Here is a 23,507-nt window from a genome sequence, read left to right on the forward strand (position 1 = left end):
TGGCACAGCTGCCACCAGGTATCACAGCCCATGCTGCGGCCACAAAGCTGACCTGGGAACCCTCAGGGGCTGAAGACCCACTCATCTCATCCCATCCTCATCACCAATTGTTTTTTTTTTTTTTTTTTTAAAGGGGGGGTGGGGGTCGTTGCTTTGAGGGAAGTTACGCTTATTTTTTTTTTTTTGTCTTTTTGTTTTTTTTTCCTTTTTGTGGAGAACGGGGTCTCACTATATTGCCCAGGCAGGTCTCGAACTCCTGGGCTCAAGCTATCCTCCCGCCTCTGCCTCCCTAAGAGCTGGGATTACAGGCATGAGCCACAGCGCCCGGCCTCATCACCAATTGTTAGGTCCCGAGGTTCAGATCCAGCCCATGGAGGAGGGCTGGGTGGATGAGCAGAAAGAACACTTGGGGGGCCGTAGGCAGGTGAATATGGTTTCATTCAGCAGCAGCTTTTATTAACAGCTTTCTCACACTAGCTCTCTCGCACTGTCTGCCCTGTCTCAGCTGCTTGAGCCGGCGGATTCCACAAACAGCTGTGTGGCTGGCCCTCCTTTGTCTTCAGGGTCAGCAGCTTAACTCTTTTTCTCTCTGGGCACAAGCAGGCCGAGCTGTGTCCTGGCTCCCTCCTGTCCATCTGCAAGATGGACAGCTTTGGCTCTCTCTCTCTCTTTCTCTGGGCATCAGCACACCCGCCATGTTAAGCCATGTTGAGCTGAGCCAAGCCCCAAGAACCCCTGTACAACATTAGCAAGACAATTATACCTTTTACAGACAATAGTGGGTTAGAGCCAAGTATGAATTTACACAAACAGGTTATATAACAAGTGGAGGTGTGTGCCTGCATGCCAAACTCGCTGAGTCATGCAAGCCTGGATGTCTACCTTGGCCTATTCCTTGACCAGAGCACATCCATGTACCTTACACAGGGGAAGAAGTCTATGGAAGGCTATTGTCTCTGCACTTATAGCAGCCTGAGGTCACTGTAGATATTCAGGGCCCACAGTTGGGAAAAAGTGGTGTATGTGGTGTGGGGGAAAGCAAGAACAAACTTGAACCTGCAAGGATTAACTTGAATCCCTAGGTCAGACTGAAACCCATGAAGACTTACTGGAACCTGCATCTGTCTCTTACTGCCTCCAACCTGGAGAAGGAGCTGGCATCTATAGCCACGAAAGTATGCACACACCTGACCTAGGACTTGGAGAAGTTGAAGAAGGAGATCTTGTCAGAGCTGGAGTTGCTGCAGCCTGCTGCTTCCCCACACCAACAAGGTGTGCCAGTGGGTCAGTTCTTGGAATTCACTCGGGGTGGTTGGCAAAATATTACAGAAAATATTAAAGATGTATTAGGGAAAGTTATGGATTAGTCTCAAACCTTTTGGAAGGCCGAAAGATTTTACAGGGGCAGGCCAAAGGCGGGCTGGCCAGTCCATGAAGTTAGGGAGAGAGAGAGAGAGATGATCAAAGGCCTTCCCAGTTAAGTCTGTTACCCCACACCCATTTGTCTCCACTCAACTGTTGACTCATGTTAATTTTGTGCTGTAGCCGTCTCAGGGGGAGATCAAAGGGGAAGTGCCTGTTAATGATGTTTACTCTGGGCCTGGAACCTAAAGCTTTTATCATTCATATAACCACCCTTTTAACCATGTTAATTATCCACAAGTGTGTTAACTTAGAACCTCTGTTGTAACATTTTGAGGAAATAAATGTGTCACAGACAGAGGGTCTGGGTGGATTGGTTGCATTTCGCCCTCAGAAAGCAGCCAACAGCCATCCCTAGCCCACTTGAAACACTGTAATGGTATGAGAGTGCATTCATCCATCCGTCATTGAGTCAGGATCTGCAGGTCAGACTTCCGCGGGTGGTGAGACCCACATCTCAGGTGGTGACCCCAAGGTGATTGAGGGCACAGTCAGTGCCAGTGTACACCAGTGGTAACAGTGCCTGGTCATACCAAACTTCAGAACATAGTATCTGTTGCTTCACTTCCACTTCCCAAGCCCCGCCCCAATTTTTCTCCTGGTCCACTCTAACTCAGAACTATATTGGGAAGGCAATCCCAGGAAACTATGTTTCTAGATTAGCTAAGTTGGCAAAGCCACTTCAACAACTGTGAGACAAATAGTGACCAGTAGAATGTGACTGGTCACTATCAGAGAAAAGGATAACACACAGTAGGTAAAAAAAAGAAAAAAAAAAAGAATCCCGAACCAAAAAACGTATTGGTCATTCTGTGCATCAGTTATAGACAAGAACTTCTCAGTGTTTGGTGCTCACATTCCACAAAAGCTGTGTCCAAGAAGGACTCATTTAACCAGTATCATCTACCCCAACAATCCTGAGTATCTATGTCCACAATGTTCAGTAGAGCAGAGGAAGAAACTAAGCATGGCGTTACTGGCAGCATTTTGGAATGCTTTTGGTCACCATGAATTTTGGCCACTGACCTCTGACTTCTGAGATAAGCTATCCAACGCTAAATCTTCCACCCAGCTTTTCAAAGAGGGTGAGTGTTCCCTTTATTTTTAAAGCAACCATTGGTGACATAAAGATGACACATAAATTAACTATATAGGCTTTGGCAGAAGTTGTGATTTGTTTCCAAAGCTTCAGATGGAAATATAAACCTGAAATGCATCCCAGTGTGACACATGGATATCTTTTCAGTTTAAAAGCAAAGTTTCAGAGGTTAACTTCGGCTTCTGTGCTCTCACCCACCCCTCTGAGGAATATGAAATCGCTAGGGGCCCATGCATAAAACAGAAAAGCAGTGGAGAATAGCTTGAAGGCACTGGGAGGCTGGACAGATGATTGCAAAGATATTCTGCTGATTTTATGGGATAAGCGATGCTTTGAGCATTTTCCAAAGGGGAAAGAATGGTGAACAACTTTATTTATCACAAACAGCTGATTTTTTTTTTTTTTACTTACAAATGACTATGGTTTGAATATTTCTCCCCTCCAAAACTCATGCTGAAATTTAATCCCCACTGTGGCAGTATTGAGAGGTGGGGTCTTGGGCCCTTTAAGAGGTGATGGGTCATGAAGTCTCTGCCCTCATGAATGGACTAATCCAGCCATGGATTCATGGGTCAGTAGATTAATGGGTTATCATGAGAGTGGGACTGGTGGCTTTATAAAAAGAGGAAGAGAGACCCAAGCTAGGATGCTCAGCCCCCTCACCATGTGATGCTTTGTGCTGCCTAGGAAATCTGCAGAGAATCCTCACCAGCTAGAGGCCCTCACCAGATGCAGTCCCTTGACCTTGGGCTTTTCAGCCTCCATAATTATATGAAATAAATTCCTTTTCTTTATAAGTTACACAGTTTTAGATATTCTATTATAAGCAACAGAAAACAGACTCAGACAAGAATCTTCAATGAAAAGCTATGGCTTTTAAATTTTGACTGGCATTATGTTATATAGATAGAACATAGTAACTAGCTCAACAGACCACACATAATTTAAATTTATTATTTTTCTTCTGGATAAATTAAGTTAGATAAAAGGAAATATTTAGCTACTAAAGTTTTGCATCTAAAACCTTCTTTGTGAAATTCTGGCTAATCTCTTTTAAAAAGTAATAGAAAATCATGGGCATTATTTTGAAGAGCCAATTTTCTTCAGCATTGTGGTAATAATAATAATAATAACTAATGTTATTTAAGATTTGCTATGTGCTAGGTATTAACCAACTATTTTACATGTATTATCTCATTTAATCCTTTTAACACCTCTAGGCTATCAGTATGATTAGTCCCACTTACAGATGAAGAAACTGGAGCCCAGAAAGGTTGTGACTTGTGTAAAGACACACAGTAAGTTCCAGAGCCAGAGTTCAAACCCAGTCTGCATCATTGCATTCCTACAAAATTCACACTGATCAGTAGGTAGAAACCACTTCAGCAAAAGATGTCTGAACAGGAATGGTTAGTGCAGCATCTTTTATAAGGGTTTAACATTCAAAAAAACTTATCTATCTATCAATAAGGGACTGGTTAAACTGATGAAGTTAATCTATTCACTGGACTAGTTCTGCATCTGTTAGGAGTTATTTTACAGAGATGAACAGACAGTGTGATCCAATTTTAGTAAACACACCACATTTACCAGTATTCATATACATTAAAAAGTCTAGAAAATTATACAGCAAAAATACTAACAATGATCATTGTGAAGTGGTAGGATTCTAGGTAATTTAAAACATTAACTTGTCCCAATTTTTCCTACAATGATCATGTAATAAAGAATAGAATAAAACCTTTAAAATGCACACCACTGTCCTTTCATTGAGAAATGCTGCTGCTCTTTTGAGTTGCAGACTGGAAATCAGCCCTGACTGCACTCAAGTGCTCTGTGACCTTGGACAAGTCACTTACCCTCTCTGGGTCTCCCGTTTTGTATATATAATAAGGCAATTTAATTTTGCAGGTTCCTTTGTGTTCTAATATTGTTTAACCTAATGAATCTCATTCTTAGCAAAGTTCTTTTTAAAAAAGAACGAATAATGTGTGGAGGTTTAAATGTTGATAAATGATTTCTTCACACTTTATCTGTTTTCTTCAGCATATGAAGTTATTATTCCCATTATCCCCTTCCCATGAGTCCTTTAAGAAGGAAAAGTTGGCTTCTTGCTCTCACTGGGGATGGCGGAGGGAGGTACCCTTCTGAGAGGAAGAGGGATGCCTGAAACCTGGATTTTCATTTTCAAGATGGAAAGTCCATCAGACTCAGCTGGGTTTTACCCAGCACTCCTCAGGCCTCTGCGAATCCATCATCTCCCTATACAAACAGTTCATGAAAACACCCTATGAGTGCAACACTTAGAGAAAGATTAAGGAAAACAAGATCTTTATTTAATTCCTGTTATAATGTGGTGAAACGTCTTAATCTTACAGTAGAGAATGACGAAAACAATCAGACCTTTTCAGAGAAACCAGCATCTTCCATAGAGAAAAACTGTTCGGAACTTCAAGAAAGTTTTAAACACATAGACAGTGGATTTGAAGAAAATACAAATTTGAAAAATACTTTGAAGAATCTCAATGTCTGTGAATCTCAGTCACTTGATTCCGGGTCATACAGTGGTCTCCAGAATTAGTTTGTGAATGAGAATCTTCCTAAACAAAGATTAAATGACGAAAAAGCCAAATTGGCTGGGCGAGGTGGCTCATGTCTGTAATCCCAGCACTTTGGGAGGCCAAGGCAGGCGGATCACCTGAGGTCAGGAGTTCGAGACCAGCCTGACCAACATGGAGAAACCCCATCTCTACTAAAAATACAAAATTAGCTGGGCCTGGTGGCAGGCACCTGTAATCACAGCTACTTGGGAGACTGAGGCGGGAGAATCTCTTGAGCCCGGGAGGTGGAGGTTGTGGTGAGCTGAGATCACACCATTGCACTCCAGCCTGGGCAACAAGAGCGAAACTCTGTCTTAAAAAAAAAAAAAAAAGCCAAATTGGTGAAGCAGCTTCAGGAGAAAAAAGACCTTCTTCAGAGGCTAAAACTAGTCAAAATGTATAGATCAAAGAATGATCTGTCTCAGTTACAGTTGTTAATAAAGAAGTGGAGAAGCTGCATCCAGCTGTTGCTTTATAAGCTGCAGTCAGCTGTGTCTGAAGAGAACAAGAAACTAAGCCTTACTCAATTGATAGACCACTATGGGTTAGATGATAACTTGATGATAATAACAGAAGTGACGAAGAATTTATAGGTGTTTAATTCCTGATTTTTGCTCCAGAATATATTTGAAAATGACAACTTAATTAAAAGATACTTATGCATTTTATTTTATTTTTTATTTTTATTTTTGTGATGGAGTCTTGCACTGTCACCCGGGCTGGAGTGCAGTGGCACAATCTCGGCTCACTGCAACCTGCGTGTCCTAGGTTCAAGCGATTCTCCTTGCCTCAGCTTCCCAAGTAGCTGGGATTACAGGCGCTAGCCACCATGCCCGGCTAATTTTTTTTTGTATTTTTGATAGAGATGGGGTTTCACTATGTTGGCCAGGCTGGTCTTGAACTCCTGACCTCATGATCTGCCCGCCTCGACCTCCCAAAGTGCTGGGATTACAGGCATGAGCCACCGCTTGGGGCCCTAGATACTTACATATTTTAAAGGGAAGATAGAAACCATTAGGGCTCAGATGAAGGTATCCCGATGAACATCAATTGAGGACACGCTAATATATAAATTATAAACTAAGTTCTAAAAGGAAATTAGTATTTTGGATAGATTTGCCAAAGAAAACTCAACATTTAAATCATGTTTAAAAAGTCATTTGGGCAGTTCTGTAAACTAGTTTTAATACATTTGTTCTTTTTTGTGGCAAAAAGTTTTATTTAAAATGTTAAAAATTGTCTAATCTAGTGAATGCCTAAACCTAAAGTTAAAAAATTTCTGCCTCCTAAGTTTATGCGCCTTGTTTCCATCCATTTATCACACATTTCCATTTTATAATCTAGCAGGTAATTAAACTCATATGTCCAAAACTTTAAAAAAAAGAGAGGAAAGTTAATGTTAATGCATTTCACTAGAAATGTGTCAAATCATTTTGGGAAAATAAATGCCTTTTCCCAGAAAGACATTTTGTGACCAATACATTGACAGGCATTTTTTTTAAAAAGCTATATGTTGAAACAACACACATCACAACCCAAGCAAAACAAGAAACAAAAACTATTGTTCAAACTATTCAAACACAATCCCCATAGCCGTCCTTACTCCAGATTCTTGGCTTTGTTCCTAGGATTGCCTTTTACCTGTATACCTGATTAATGATAATGATGATAACTACTAGCCTTTATTTTACAGATGTCCATACGGCCATTTAAAATATTCGAGGCATAGCGAACGATGCTGAGCAGAGGAGGACAAGAAGAAAGAGTAGTTTATTTTATAGGAAGGCGGTGGCTGGTTCGATTGGCTCACTGCCTGTCTAGGAATTAACCCAGGCTTGGAGGCTGTACTTACAGGAGCGCACGTCCCTGCATGGCCTGTGCCGAGAGGCTCTCAGGCGCCCTCTGCTGTCGAGTTGGCCCTCACGCCACTTGCTCCCAAGGGTTCCGGCTTCGCACCTGGCTCTCTCGACCAGCGCCTTCCAAACTCGCTTTTCACAAATGGCCCTTTCTCACCATTTCTGGGCCGATGTGACTCTAGGAGGTAATATGAAGTCTGAGGAGTGATGTGGGGTAAAGTGGAGCTTGGAGAGGGGGGCTGGCGTGGGGATATGTGGAGCCTGAGAGGTAATATACAGATTAGGGAATTGTGAAGGGGAGTCTGTGGGGTAGGGATGGAATGATGTGAGTTTGCTGGGGTGAGGGGTGGATGAGAATATGCAGCCTGTGGGTTGCTGCGTCACCAAGGCCTACTTTCCACTATATGAGCATGGTCCTGGCATAACCCAAACCTTGGTGTCCCCCTGCACCCCACAGGCCTTAGCTTCAATCAGGGGAATGGCAGAAAGCTTTCGTGCAGTTTCCTAGTCACTTTTTTTTGTTTTGTTTGTTTTTTGATATGGAGTTTTGCTCTTGTTGCCCAGGCTGGAGTGCAATAGCGTGAACCTCCGCCTCCTGGGGTCAAGTGATTCTCCTGCCTCAGCCTCCCAAGTAGCTGGAATTACAGGCACGTGCCCCCAAACCCAGCTAATTTTTGTATTTTTAGTAGAGACATGGTTTCTCCATGTTGGTCAGGCTGGTCTTGAACTCCCGTCCTCAGGTGATCTGCCCACCTCGGCCTTCCAAAGTGCTGGGATTACAGGTGTGAGTCACCGCACCTGGTCTCCTAGTCACATTTTTAACCTGCCTCCTTTCAATAAAGTGAAAAAAAACCTGCTCTCAGAGAAGAAAGGCTGTATTTTTGTTATCTTTACCAATCAGAAAAGTCTTTCAGCAATATATACATATTATGAAATCAGAAGCTAGTTTTCAACAAATGTGAATATTGGACATGTACTCCCCTCAACACACCCTGAGGGAAGATCTCCCTAGAATCAATGGTCTGGAATCTTCTCATGTGTATTACACTCCACACCCCTTCTATTTTTCATCCCCAGCAGTCTCTTAGACTATGCATTCACCTTGGAACTATAATTCTGGGACCTTATCCATTTATGTCCACTTGCTAGCTGTGTGGCAGCAAGTAAATCACCAAACTACTCTGAACTAAAAACATCAAACTCATAGAATCTATTCATTTATTCACTCAACACATGTCAACTGAGCACCTACTCCAGTTGAACCCTAGGCTGGGTGCTGGTAGTATGTCAGTGAACAAGGCAGATGCTTTCCTTACTCTCATGAAATTGGCCACCCAGTGGAGGAGCCAGACAACAAACCAATAAATACAAAACTGGTGGTAAGTATGTCGATGTAAAGAACATGGTAAAACCGGAAAGAATACAAAGACTTCTAATTTAGGATGTAGGTCATGGAAGGCCACTCCAAGGAAGGGAAATGAAAGCTGAACCTGAAGGATAAATAAGAATGAGTCAGGTGAAAGAGATAGGCAGTGAATCCAAGCTGGGAAGTTTTCATATATTCCAAAAGAGGCCATGTGACTAGATGGTGAGAAGAGAGGCTCCAAAGTAGTTCAAAGAGTGAAGCAGGAGACAGATGAGGCAAAGTTTTGAAGGCCATGCTAAAAATTTTAAATCAAATCCTAGGTGTAAGGTTTGTTCTTGGGTTCTTGCCTCATTTAAAATGAAGAAACTGAGGCCAGCACAAAAATAATCCAATGCAAAGGAATTTATTCAGGCTCCCGGGTGAGGTTCTGCAGTCCAGACAGGAGGGGCCTGAGAAGTCGCACGGAATCCTCTCAGGCAGGGGGTTTTATAGGGAGTGGAGGCGTCTGATTGCTTGTGCCCAAGGTGAGTGGGACAAAATGGAGGGGAGTAGGGCCCGGATGGAACAAAATGGCAGGGAGTGGGGCCCAGATAGGACAAAATAGTAGGCAGGAAGACAAAATGGCAGGCAGGGAGTGGGGCCCAGATGGGACAAAACAGTATCAGGTAGGTCCTGGCGGGGCTTTTTTCCCAGGCTCTGGGGGTGGGGTGGGGGAGGTGTGTCCGACCGAGCTCCTGGAGAGGGAAGGGGGTGTGTCCGAGCCCCTGGCGAGGCAACTGGCCTTAGGGTATACTGGAAAGCCACTGTATTATTTTTAATCACTGACATGATCTGATACAGGTTTGGGAGAAACTAATTTGGCTAATATGAAGATAACAGATGGGAGGGAATTGAGAGTAAGTGCAGGAGCCTAGGAGCTATTGCAGGTGTTCGGGGAAGAGCTGATGATAGCAGTTTGGTTATGGGTAGCAACAGTGGAAGTGGTAAGTAACCATATTCAGAACATAATTTGAAGGAAGGGCACACAGATATGCTGACATAATATATGTGAGGCTGAAAAAGAAGAAGGTATCATGGATAGTGTCTTTGTTTGGGCTGCTACAACAAAATATCATAGACTGGCTGGCTCAAACAACAAAAATTTATTTTCTCACAGTTCTAGAGGCTGGAAGTCCAAGGTCAGGATGCCATTGTGATCAGGTTCTGGTGAGAGTCATCTTCCTGGCTTGCAGTTGGCTGCCTTCTCTCTCTGTTCTCACTGGCCTTTCCTTTAACATTCCAGTGGAGAGAAAGAGAAGGGAGGGAGAAAAGGAAGGGGAGGGAGAGAGAGAATCATCTCCTCCGCCTCCTCCTCCCCCACGCCCCCATTCTCTCCTGCGCCCCCCATCTTGCTCTGTCTCCCAGGCTGGAGTGCAGTGGTGCCACCTTGGCTCACTGCAACCTCCGCCTCTCAGGTTCAAGTGATTCCCCTACTTCAGCCTCCTGAGTAGCTGAGATTACAGGCACATGCCACCACACCCAGCTATTTTTGTTTGTTTGTTTTTAGTAGAGACAGGGTTCCACCCACCTCAGCCTCCCAAAGTGCTAGGATTATAGGCATGAGCCATCACACGTGGCCAATCTCCCTCTTCTTAAAAGGTTATAAGGCAACCAATCCTATTGGATTAGGGCCCTACCCTATGACCTCATTTAACCATAATTATCACCTAAAAGCCCTATCTACATATACAGTCACAATGGGAATTACAACTTCAACATAGGAATTTGAGGCAGGGCACAATTAAGTCCATTGCAGATGGCAAGTAGGTCTCTGGCGATGAGAGTGAGGACTCAGGGAGGAGCAGTTCTAAGAAATTGCTCTGTATTAGTTTGTTGCACTGCTATCAAGAAATATCTGAGACTGGGTAATTTATAAAGAGAAAAGAGGTTTAATTGACTCAGTTACACAAGCTGTAGAGGAAGCATGGCTTGGAGGTCTCAGGAAACTTACAATAATGGTGGAAGGGGAAGCAGGTATGTCTTCACACGGCCAGAGCAGGAGGAAGAGAAGAGAGGTGCTACACATTTAAATAGCCAGATCTCACAATTACTCAATTACTCACTATAATGAGAACAAAACCAAAAGGGAAATCTGTCCCTATGATCTAATCACCTCCCACCAGGCCCCACCTCCAACACTGGGGATTAAAACTTGATATGTATTTGCAGTATTAATTGCTACATACCAAGTTCTCTCTGTTTTGAGCCTCTGTAACAGTCACAATGTCAGGTACTGCTGGTGCCAAAGGTGATATTATGCATTGTGCTGCCTACAATCAATGGTAAGTCTCCAAGAAACCAAGGTCTCGTGTACAAGCCAGGTGGGGCTATTGAATGGAGAAACAGTCTCATGAAACACTTTGGCTTCCTTAAGCTCAGCAATTATGGCAATTATTCTTTTTCTCCCCTAGGCAGCTGACACTATTTTTGGGAAACAACAGTACTAGGTGTTGGTCATCAGATGGGTCTATGGTCTTCTATATTTCCCACTAAAATGGCCAAAACTATTGCAATTCCTGTCAGGGGTTGGGGGCAAAGGCTAGTGGGGGTGCACATGGAAAACGCATCAGTATCAATATTTCATTCGGTACTGGGGGTCATGACAATGGAGGTTAGTAGGAACCCCAAATCAGAGAACAGTATCTGTTTTCGTGTCATCTTGATGCAAGGGTTTCTGGGGATCGCAGTCGCCTGTGTACTGGTATCTAAAAGGCGTAACAAGTGTGATTCCTCTTCACTTTCCAGCTGAATTCTAACCTTGGCATAGGGCCTCTGGGTCCCCTGGGTACAGACGGATCTTGTTTATAATCCCTAATCTTTGGATCTTTGTTTGTAACCCCTAATCTTGTTTATATTTGAAATCTGAGTGTCAGAGCACAAGTTGCTCAGGATCTCTGATTTGCCTCCAAATCCACCAGGAGAGGTGGAAGACCATCACTGTGCAGACTCTACCAGACCACTTATCAAATCCCCATGGCCTGGTACTTGGCCCTGAGTTCCTTAGTAGGGAACCCATCAATCTCCTGCTTTTGTGGTTCCATTATTGAGTAATCAAACTCAAAAATCTCTTTGGGGAGGCCCTTGCCCAGATAGTCCAGAAGAGGGCACCCAAATACTATTTTTATGCTCCTTTTTTAGAGGGGAGGAGGTCAAATTTTGCTGTTTTCTCAAAAGCCACTTTTTCTGTGCCTGAGAATTTCTCAGTTAAGATCTGAATTACATTGCAGATTGATGGACTTGACGTCAAGAGGTGGCTTAATTGGGCTTGACAAAAAGCAGGAGCAGCATGAACAAACCTATACATCTAAGTCTGGTTAATCTTATCATCTGCTGTTTCCACTCCCTCATAGTAGACCTGAGACCACCAGGAGGGCTGCAGGACCTCCATAGCCTTGTGAAGGTGGTTAAGACACGTTTTTCAGTGACTAGGTACTCATCATGTGTGGACCAAATCAGTCGGAGACCAAATAGTACCCAGATGAGGAAAGAGATGGTCCTTGGTATACATACACTCTCATCTCCCCACCTTGCTCCTCCTCCTTAGGGAAAGTGGCCACTGTCAAGGCACTATGGAGGAAGGGGGTCTGTAGTGATGTACCCCTCAAGGAGCCACTTTCCTTTATGAAGTTTATTTACCTTTTTCTCAAAGAAAGCAAACTAGCCAAGTCTCTGTGTTCTCTTCCTCTAAGCAAATCTTCCTTCTGGCTTGGCTGCTGGGCATTGACCTATCTAGTGAGATCACTGGAAAAAGTGATCCTAAAGACCTCTACATTATTTTTATTAGAAGCATGAGTCTCAATAACATGCTGCATGGCAAGTTGTCTGTCAGCCCCAGGGAACTGCTTAGATCTAGGAATAGTTTTGGGGTACAAGCCAGTTTGCAGGGCCTCCAGTAATTTGCCCCATCATCAGAGAACAGTATCCAGGGAATTGTTTCTGTGGCTTTCTTAGAGACCCTCTGCTGAATCTCTAATTTGATCCACTAGGTCACCTCAGTCAAAATAAAAGTAACAGTCAGGCTTTAATCATTTCCTTTTAACCATTTCCTTTGATAGCATAAGCAAGGGACTGAACCAGAAAAAGTACAGACTCCTCCATTATTCCATTTTTCCTCATGGAGTGGCTCCAACAGGGGTCTGCTGGATTAGCACAGATGCAGGGCATCATCATCTCACTGTTAAGAGAGCCCTGAACAAAAAGCTCCTGCCACTTTTTGGACCCAGGGGCAGGAGGAGGTGATGGGGAAGGGCTAGGAGTTGAAAAGTACTGAGTACTGAGTTAGCGTTGAGAAAAAAATATTTTTAGGCACCGCCTACACACACACACCATGGCAAAAAGAGGTCTTAAGCTGAGGTGCTGGAGGAAACCTCTGCAAAAGGCTCCTGATAAAGCAAACTCCAGATGGAGGCACCTGGTCTAGGAATTATTGGATATAATGAGTTCTAAATTTCTCTTCAAAGGATCAGTATGTCATTATGTTCAGTTATTTGTCCTTCATTTTAAAGTTTAACTTCCTTGTAGTTCCAGTAAACAACCTTCTCCACCAGTTGTAATCAGTAGTTCACATCTGTTCACCCTGTCCCACAGCTCCATCCTGACTCATCCCGGTCACCTGCTTCAGTCATCTGCTCTGGTCACCTGCTCTGGTCATCTTCCTTTGACTTAGGTCACCCCTGGCTACCTACTCTGACCCGCCTGTTACCATCCTTCCTGACAAACCACCCACCCTGCCACTCCAGCTTGGACCCCTGCTCTCTTTAAAATAGCCAATCAGGATTAGTCTAGCTTGTGTAGTCTAACCCTAGCCAATAGGGGAACAACACAGCAGTAGGGACGACCCCCGTCAGACATAAGTATCCCTTTTCCTCACTTGTCCAAACGTGCAGTCACGATTGCTCCATCCGTGAGCTGCACCCTTCTATAGAAGTAAACTGCCTTGCTGAGAGGATTTATCTTTGAGTGCTATTTCTTTTGCAGCATCGAAATTTCACTTATAACACAATGCAGACGTGTGAGAGCATGATCAGCTAGGGATATCTGTGTCCTTGATTGCAACTCCATTCACAGACTGCAGTGCACTGGCTGTGCATCAAGTGTGATGTGTGGAGGGCACATCCCCCCATGGCTCCTGCCAGGTAAAGCTTTCATAATTGCCTATGGTGAGGCCTGAAAGATCACCCATGGGTTTTTGGCCAAAAGCTGAATTCACTCTCTCCAGTGGTCCTAGCGGTTCCTATGAGAGGTCTTGCTGTCGTTGTCTGTAAAAGCATGAAACCAAGTCCGAGCTCTGCCCTTTGCAATGCAGCTACTGTGGGGCTGGGTGTTTCCAGTTCCCATTAGAGGTACTGAATTCACTCTTGCTCCCACCACACCCACACAGGAAACTCAGGAGGAGGGGAGGCAGGGCTGTGGTTTTTGACTTGTTGTGGGATTAGAAGGTTTATAGCAGTGAGTCTGATTATCTTTCTGGGTGTCAGACCAGAGAGAAGAACCGAAGCCAGTCACCATCATCAATAGTACTCTAGCTCTGGAGGTTACATGTTCATCAATGACAGTGTCTGCCTAAATCTTCCTTCTGGCTTGGCTGCTGGGCATTGACCCTACCTAGTGAGAGCTTAGGACACACCTGTTCCTGGAATACTGGGCAAATTCTTTCAGCTCAGGATAGTGGTGGGTTCTTTTTGGTCCTCTGCTTTTTAAATTCTGTTATGTTTAGTGCCTTAATCATTATCATCGTGGAAGATAATGTTTATTAAACACCTATAGCACAGCAGGCCTTGTTCTCAGTGTTCTACTTGAATCTTTTCATTTCATCTTCTTTTCAGACCTATGAACTAACTACTATGAAGATTCCATTGTACAGATGAGGCTCAGAAAGCTAAAACAACCTGCCTAAAGTCACAAATCTAGTAAGTGGCAGATCTATGATTTAAAACCCTCTGCATTGAGAGTCTCTGCTCCTATTTAGCCACACTGCCTCTCATACTCCTAAAACTGCCTTTGCAAAATTATGACTAAGACAGTGAAAGAGACTTAACTAAACTGACTTCATCTTGCTTCTAACCTCCAAGCTGTCCTTGTTCATTCCTGGGCATAGGCTGAACAAGCCTTGGAAAAAACTTAGTTTATAGTTTAAACAAAGATGGTGACAGCCCTTTCCCAAAGCAGACTTCCTTCTTGCCTGGAGACTAGATTGCCTTTGTAGGACTAGCATTAGCCACAAGATTAGAAATTATGGTTTTAAGAGTCATGAAGCTGGAGGCTACAAGATTCTAACCCTTCCTAAACTGCTGCTAAGATCAGTGCTTGAGATATTTTGCAAACCCTGTACTTGATGAATCAGCTGGCACCACCCAGATGGATAAACTGGTTCATCTAATCTTGTGGCCTCCACCCAGGAACTGACTCAGTGCAAGAAGATGGCTTCGATTCCCTATGATTTCATCTCTGACCAATCAGCACTCCTGGTTCACTGGCTTCCCCTCACCCACCAAGTTATCCTTAAAAACTCTGCTCCCTCAATGCTCAGGGAGACTGATTTAAGTAATAATAAAACTCCAGTCTCCCACACAGCTGGCTCTGCATGAATTACTCTTTCTTTATTGCAACTGCCCTGTCTTTATAAATCGGCTCTGCCTAGGCAGTGGGCAAGGTAAAGCCCTTGGGCAGTTACACTTCTTCCTTTCACCGCAGTGCCCTTACCCCTCCATGCCATCTCATCAGCATGATCTTTACATATGGGTCCTAGATTTGTGTAGTGTTTTCCAGGCAGCAAGCTTAGGATTTCTTCCTGGATAGAGAGGACACTTAACGAATCACTTCCCTTTCTGTGTTGCAATTGAGACCAGTTGTCTTAAGATGGGAAACTACTCCATATACAAAGCATAGTGGTTAAAGGCAGGGGTTCTGATACTTGGAGATGTCAAGGACTAGTAAAATTAATAAAACTGGGTCCTGACATAAGTTATTATCTTTTTATTTCATCAATTAAGGACATTTAAAACACCATTTATACTACTATTAAAATAATAGTAGACTGAACATGGTGGCTTACACCTGCAATCCCAGCACTTTGGGAAGCTGAGGCAGGAGGATCACTTGAGGTCAGGAGTTCAAGACCAGCTTGGGCAACATAGGAAGAACCAGAACTAATTCAATTGGATCAGTGTCCCACCCTTATGACTTCATTTAATCTTAATTACCACATTATAGGCCCTATCTCTAAATACAGTCACATTGGGAGACAGGGCTTGCTATGGACTGAATTATGTCTCCCCCAAATTCATATGATGAAGCTGTAACACCCAATGTCATGGTGTTTGGAGATGAGGTCTTTGGAAGATTATTAGGTTTAAATGACATATTAAGAGTGGAGCACTCATGATGGGATTAGTGGACTCATAAAAACGGACACCAGAGAGCTTTCATTTTCTCTTTATTTCCCCACCATATAAGGACATAGTGAGAAAGCAGCGGTCTGAAAGCCAGGAAGAGAGACATCACCAGAACCCAATCATGCTATCACTCTGATCTTGGACAATTATAGCCTTCAGGACTGTGAGAAATAAATTTTTGTTGTTTAAGCCACCCAGTCTATTATATTTTGTTATGGCAGCCCCAGAAGATTAAGATAAGGATGAACATACAAATTTGGAGGAAACACAATTGAGTCCATAGCACACATGAAAACTAATGCCAAACGTGTATGAGAAATCACTTTGTCTGGAATATAAGAGATAAAGATGTGTGGTTGGAAATCTTTGAATACTCTGAAAATTAAAAGAACCTGATCCTCATGGGATGGGACAATGTGAATAGAATTTCAAGCTTTCCCCCTTTGTTTTTACTCCTCTTTAAAACATTTTCTGAGCATCTCCATATCCCCAATGTTTTAGGGATACTGGTAGAAAGACAAAAACAGATGGGCAGGAGTGGACAAATTAGAGTAGAGTCTACCAAGTATAAGCAATTAATTTACAGAAAGATGTCTTACATGTTCTGGAAGCCATAAGAAAAGGGGCCAAGACCGGCCTTCCAAACTTTATTGGCCTCAGAGAAAGAAGGTTAAGGGCAGAGCACAACGAGGTCAGTGTAAGGAGAAGCCCTTCACAGTTTTCACTTAACCAATTAATGTTACACAGAGAATTGGCCCTTGTTAGTAAACAAAGAATAGATTAGGAGCTGTTAGGAGACTTTAGCAGTATTGATGGAATATGTAATATTTAGGTGTTATTTGCAAAATGGCCCACCACAGACATGCTCTTGGATGTGAGGTAGGACACTAGCAGGACTTATTTTCCAGTCCCAACAGGATGAAGTGAAAACACCAGAAGGAACCAGCAGATGGTAATGAAAGTGATCCCTAGCTACCTTCATTGCTCATTAGCATAAGACACTCCCACCAATGCTTAAAAAGTTCTAGATAACCCACCCCACCATTTGCATTAAACCACTCCTTAATTTGCATGCAATTGAAAGTAGGTGTAAGTGGATATTAATACAATTGCCAACAGCCCACAAGTGTGGCTCTGGGCGCAATGTCTAAGTTAGCCCTGCTTCCCAAGGAGCAGCTCCAGTTAAATAAAAGATTGCTATTTAATACCACCAGCTCACCCTTGAATTCTTTCCTGGGAAAAGTCAAGCACTCTCCCAGGCTAAGCCCCAGTTTTGGAGCTGGCCTGCCCTGTGTCATTTGTACATATACTCCAAGTAATTTTCTAGGTTTATCAGAATTTCAGTTAACACAGAAAGATAAGCAAGAAAACACAAGGTCAATCTAAAATAAGTATAGAATTCATTTAACTACATATTAGAAAAAACATTAATCTTTAAGACTGATATTAACTGAAAAATGAAATACTAGTCAGTCAAAAAGAGATGCCTGAAGTAGCTGTTGGCATATATGACATTAACAGGTGCCAAATATACATTATAGAATGATGGAAGAAATATTTATTGTTTTTATTGTTTTGAAAAAGAATGGCTTCTGAATGCAAGTACATGAAATTGCAGGAAATACTCCACAAAGTAGTCATATATAGATAGATAGATGATAGATAGATAGATAGATAGATAGATAGATAGATAGATAGATAAACCATATGAATAAACTGAAACACTAAACAAAATAGGCATATCTTGGAACGACTGGATTCAAACAAGCAGACATGTTGGTTATATTCAAGCTTTGATCATGTCTTACTTTTTAACATGTAAGGCTTCCAAATCCCAATGATATTGTGAGTTCACAGACTGCTTGGCATTCACCCAGGCAAAGGGAAATGGCTTTATCTTTTGAAAAATACATCTTAATCTACAGTTAACAATTTTTTTGAGAGACAGGATGTCACTATGTCTCCCACACTGGAGTACAGTAGTGTGATCATAGCTGACTACAACCTCAAACTCCTGGGTTCAAGTGACACTATTAACATTATTTTTTAAAAAACAACTATTTTTCATTTTTCCTTTCTTATTATATTCATTGTATATATGTTGCCTTACTTCCTAACATTCACCTAAATGGATAGGTGAATGATTATAAGGAAAAAATGGCAGCACAGAAAAGGGAATCTAATGAGCAGAGAGAAGAATGAAAGAAAAACATATAATATATACCCAGCAGTCTATTCTGTTTAATTTGCATCCAGAAATACTGTGTACTTATATATTAAAATGAATCCTTAATTCATCATAATACCCAAGGGTTAGATTTAGTCTGATTAATGGAATGCTTTAAAGAAATGAGATTGAACGAGAATCCCATGTCATTTTTTATTTCCTCATTTTTTAAAATTTTAATTAATTAATTTAGAGATGAAGTCATATTCAGTCACCCAGGCTGGAGTGCAGTAATCTGATCATAGCTCATGCAGCTTTGAACTCCTGGCCTCAAGCAATCCTCCCATCTCAGCCTCCCAAATAGTTTGGACTACAGGTGCATGCCACCACACCCAGCTAATTTTTTTCTAGAGATGGGGTCTCACTATGTTGCCCAAGGTGGTCTCAAACTCTTGGCCTCCAACCTCAGCCTCTCAATCTCAGCAATCCCCCAACCTCAGCCTCTCAAAGTGCTGGGATTACAGGCATGAGCCACTGTGCCCAGCTTATTTCCTCATTTTCTGTTAAAAAAAAATGTAAAAACGTGTATGTCTATTTTCCCCTCAAACTTGAGTCTACTGAACAGAATGGGATAGTTGGTCAATGAATTTCATTATAGCCACTTGTCAGATGTGTAATTTGGACAGCTTATTTAACCTCTTTCTGTCTTTATTTCCTCATTTGTGAAATAGCAATAAGCTTAAATCACACACAGTACTTGTCAAACATCAAGCCGTCCAAAAATTTTAGCTGTTACTATAATCATTGCCCTTTTAAAAATTACACATAAAGCACCACCCTTAGCTTCAGTGAAGGAAACAAGAAGAGTCGGAGACCCAGTCTAAAAATACAAGTTCTTACCACGCAGGTAGGGAACATAAGAATTATAACCACAAAACAGTTATGTTTCAGTGAGAGGCCATAAGTTATGACTGTCGCCTCTTAATTAGTGATTGATACTTCAGGTCTACAGTGGTTCTGGAAAGGGAGATAATTGGGTAGGTGACGTTGAGAAACAGAAGGAAAAAGAAGATGGGTGAAACGAGGCAGAATGTGTGAGAGGAAAACAGAGAAGTCATGAAAGATTCAGATGGATGAGGAAAGGAGAATAGGAATAGCACAAGCAAAGATAGTCAGAAATAAGCATTGTATATTCCAGAAATTCACTGTGAGTTTGTAGTGTCTAATATGGTTTTGCTGTGTCCCCACCCAAAACATTATCTTGAATTGTAATCCCCATAATCTCCATGTGTCAAGGGCAGGACCAGGTGGAGGTAATTGGATCATGGTGGTGGTTTCCCCCATGCTGTCCTCATGATCATGAATGAGTCTCGTAAGATCTGATAGTTTTATAAACATCTGGCATTTCCCCTGCTTGCACTCACTCCATCCTGCTGCCCTTTGAAGAAAGTGCCTGCTGCTTTGCCTTCTGCCATGATTGTAAGTTTCCTGAGGCCTCCCCAGCCATGCACAACAGTGAGTCAATTAATCCTCTTCCCTTTATAAATTACTTGGGCTTGGGTATTTCTTCATAGCAGTGTGAGAACAGACTAATACAGTGTCTAAGAGCCATCATTCCAGAGAGCAAACTTTACTGCCATGGCTTTAGCTGAAAAACACTTAGGCTATTAGATTGAATGTATGCTGATCCCTGAGACTTTCTCTAAATGGTTACATAAAGCAGCACATATAAAAACAACAGCTAAGAGAATAAAAAGACTCAGCAGAGGAAAAGTGGCTTTCTTGGTTATTTATCTTTTCCTGCAGTAAGTATGCAATCATGATTAAAGTTCCCTCCTAATGTTATTCTACTTAACTGAGACATTGATGTACAATATTAGAATGTTACCAGTTGTGAGAGAGAACAAGCCAGTTTGTGCATGGTGTCTAATCAGGAGAGTGTTAAAATAGTTATTCAAAATATCATTTTTATTTTGCCTGTGGATTGAGTCTTTCCTATGGTTCACGGGGAAAGAATGGTGAGAAGGAGCAGAGAGAGATGAATGAAACTTGATTTCTGTCGTTGGCTGTGGTTGCTACTCTTGGACAGTAACTCAATGACCATGAAGAAGCTTCGTCATTTCATCACATTCTGCCTGTGGATCACAGCTGGCAGCTAGTCTCCTTGCTTCCAGTTCAGAATGGATGGACTAAACATTTACTTAGGGGAGAGTTAAGCAAGATTTTGGGACTATAGAATGTGTTCACTTGACAGGCTGAGCCGAGAAGAGGCTCCTAAATCTAAGTCTCCATGTTAAATAAACAGCAGAATAACAAATTTAGCACCTTACAATATTTCTGTCTGACTCGCTTTTGGAGTTTACCTTTTTTATGTGGTGGGTAGGCCTGTGGAATTCGTGAGAACTCCTTGGAAATTCCTTGTGCTTAAAATGAATAGAATAATATTTTGTATTTCTTGAGGTGCTGGGGTGGGGGACCTGGCCCAGGGAAAATCACATTGTGAAACCTCCACTCAGTCTTGACTTTCCTTTCTTCCTCATAAATAATTTCAATCCCATTGAAACCCCTTAGGTGACCAGATGAGTTAAAGGGAGGATAGGGATCAGGGGAAAAGAGAAATTGCAGTCTTATTGCTTGGCCTTGTGGCAAGGGCTATGGAAGGAGATGTTGGGGACTGATTTATATAGGAACCTGAATTCTATCTTTCCTTTATTATTTTTTATGGTAAAGCCCTGCTGGCCAAAGCTACCTCCTTGTGCCTCACTGGCTATCTTCCAGAGGCAGTACCCAGCTGCTAGCCACTGTTTACCATCAAGCTCCCCATACCTCAACAACAGCTCCAGGCTCAGCCACTGCCATGAATTTCTTTCCTCCTGTGTCTCCACAGACTCTTTTGCCTTTTGATTTTAAAACATCCTTTGTTTAATTTTTTTGTCTCTCTTGTTCAAAGGGAGCAGACAGAGACTCTTCCTTGTTCTCTGCCTTCCCTCCATTATTTTGCCGAGAGCAAGATTATTTGGCTTGAAATAAAAAATCATAGTCCAACTCTCCAGTTCTCAAAGAGGCCCTAGCTTTGTCTGTGGCCTCTGCTTTGGAGGAGTCCAAATGTATCAATTATGGTGCTCACACCCGAATGCTACCTCTGAAATCACCTTTGTCCCCTTGCTTGTGTAACACAACAGAATGTGCTTTTAGAAGGGGTCTTTTGTATTACTAGATTCTAAAATATTGACAGAACAGTTTCCAACCTATTATCCTGCTTTCTTTAAAAAGTTAATTCAACACCAAGCACCAAGCTGGTTGTTGCTCACATGTTGTGCTTCCAGCTTCAGGCACAGATTTGCAAGGAGATTGGGAGAAATGAGATTTGTGAGGAGGACACAAGTTGTATCACTCCCTCAAAGGCCTGTAAGAATGGACACCAAGACACTGAATGCTTTTAGGGGAGGTTGTTTATCCTAGAGGTAAAATGGTCCAGTGCCATGGTTGGGGAAGGGACTTGAATGTTCAACACTTTAAGTGAAATAGTTCTGGGCTGGATAGTGTGGTAGGTGCTGAAGAGCTGAACTTGGGCTGGTGTGTGTTTCTCTTAACTGAATGATCCCAGGCCCAGGGGAGGTCATGGCCATCCAGAGGCTGGCCTCCTCTAAGCAGAGTTCTGTGTGTTCTCTTATGCAGGCCAGTCCGTTGCTCTGGGACTGCAGAAAGCCCTCTACGGTGCTATAAAAAGGATATAGTCAAATGTAGGTCAGTGTATCAGAGCTTATTTTAGGGGACTTCAAATGTACCACCAGCCAAATCTCCACAACAAGGCAACTTGTGTTTTGGGTCATTCTTGAGTCCATATTCCCAATACTGTTTTCATAAAATAGTTTTAGCATATTTGCAAAAGGGAGGAGAGCATCTGCTAAAAGTTTCTTAGGAAATTCATGCTATCGAGTTTGGAAATAAATAAAAACATACTTTGTTTTTACCTTAAAAAAATCTTCGGCTGGGTGCAGTAGCACACACCTGTAATCTCAGCACTTTGGGAGGCAGAAACAAGAGGGTCACTTGAGCCCAAAAGTTTGAGACCAGCTTGGACAACATGGCAAAATCCTATCTCTACAAAAAATATCTCTACAGAAACTAGCTGAGTGTGGTGCTTCATGCCTGTAGTCCAAGCTACTCAGGAGGCTGAGGTGGAAGGATCATCTGAGCCTGTGAGGTCAAGGCTGCAGTGAGCCAAGATTGTGCCACTGTACTCCAGCCTGAGTGATATAGTGAGACCCTGTCTCAAAAAAAAATATTTTGTGTGGCTCATTTTCCCTCCGGAACTCCACAGCAGACTATGTAAATTCACCTAAGGGGAAAAAGCAGCCCACAAAACTTTAAGATGGTTTCTCAAAATTCCCAGACCCTGGTATACACACATATTCTCCCCCATCAGGATATTGAATGCATTTGGAGGAGGTTGATTACTTTTTATAGAGGTAAAAAGCCTCAGGCTTAGGATAGAGCTGGCCTTTGAAGTAAAGCATTCTGGGCAGGATAGAGTTGGTAAGTGCTGAGGAGCTGAATCTGATATAGTGAGCACTTCCTGTATCTGGGTGACTGGGGAGCCAAATAAGGGCATGGCCACTTAGAGGCTGGCCTTCTCCAGGGTACAGTCTGTGTGTTCTCTTTTGCGGACCATTCCCTGGCTGTGGGCCTGTGTTCCTTCATCTGTAAAGTAAAAAGAGTAGGCTGGATGTCCCGTAAATACTCTCCATTGCTTAGTGAACACATCCTCCAGGAAAGACACCCTAGCCAACACAGGTAGGACTGGGGACAAAGTGTGGGCTTGTCCTTTCATATATCCTACCCTCAACAGACAGATTGTAACATAAGGGCAGAAAACATGCCTGGTTCATCTTTGCAACCCCAGAGTCTAGCCAGGAGCTGGGAACAGAGCAGGTATCTCTAACAGTCTATGTAATACATAAATGAGAAACAGTTCAAGCAAGTAATCTTGACAACCCCTCTAGCAAACTTCTGCTGTTCTTTTCAAACCTCTCCATTCACCAAATCAAGTGGTGGCTAAGACATGGTCATTAGATAATACTGAGCTCAAATCCTGGCCCTTCCAGATCTTTTGCAGGTCATCTATAGCAGATGTTGTCTGTGTCCTACTAGATCTCAGCCATATGTACTTGGCCCAACTGCGAACTGCTTGATGCTTCCTCTGGGGTCTGAAGCCCCTCTGCCTGAACAGGAAAGGCTGGGGAATAAATGCCCCCAGGAGCAGCCCTCAACCAATGATTATTGGGAGTTGGTGGATAAATGCCCAAGCTTCCTTTCCCCTTAGATAGGATAATTCTGAAATGATTGTTCTACACTGTGAGAAGGTGATAAGCAGTCTGTACTAGTCCATTCTCACACTGCTATAAAGAACTGAGGCTGGGTAATTTATGAAGAAAAAAGGTTCAATTCACTCACAGTTCCACAGGCTTAACAGGAAACATTACTGGGAGGCTTCAGGAAACTTACAATCATGGCAAATAGTGAAAGGGAAGCAAGGCATGTCTTTCCATGGTGACAGGAGA

At 42.6% G+C, this 23,507-nt stretch overlaps 1 protein-coding gene and 1 pseudogene across 1 annotated transcript in view; both read left to right on the forward strand.

Annotated features, from left to right (window-relative positions):
• The window catches only part of LOC105733705 (uncharacterized), a 39,308-nt gene extending 37,588 nt beyond the window's left edge, over positions 1 to 1,720 (forward strand). Inside the window, exon 4 of the mRNA XM_064383813.1 lies at positions 1,083 to 1,720. Coding sequence (XP_064239883.1) covers positions 1,083 to 1,339 — 257 coding nt within the window. The 3' untranslated portion in view covers positions 1,340 to 1,720. The remainder of the gene's footprint in view (positions 1 to 1,082) is intronic.
• Positions 1,721 to 4,713: 2,993 nt separating this feature from the next.
• LOC105733710 (swi5-dependent recombination DNA repair protein 1 homolog) lies at positions 4,714 to 7,098 on the forward strand (annotated as a pseudogene).
• The last annotated feature ends 16,409 nt before the right edge of the window (positions 7,099 to 23,507 follow it).

Source organism: Aotus nancymaae, unplaced genomic scaffold (genome assembly GCF_030222135.1).
Source record: "Aotus nancymaae isolate 86718 unplaced genomic scaffold, 86718_ANA_hifiasm-v0.15.2.pri h1tg000004l, whole genome shotgun sequence".
NCBI classification, from domain to species: domain Eukaryota; kingdom Metazoa; phylum Chordata; class Mammalia; order Primates; family Aotidae; genus Aotus; species Aotus nancymaae.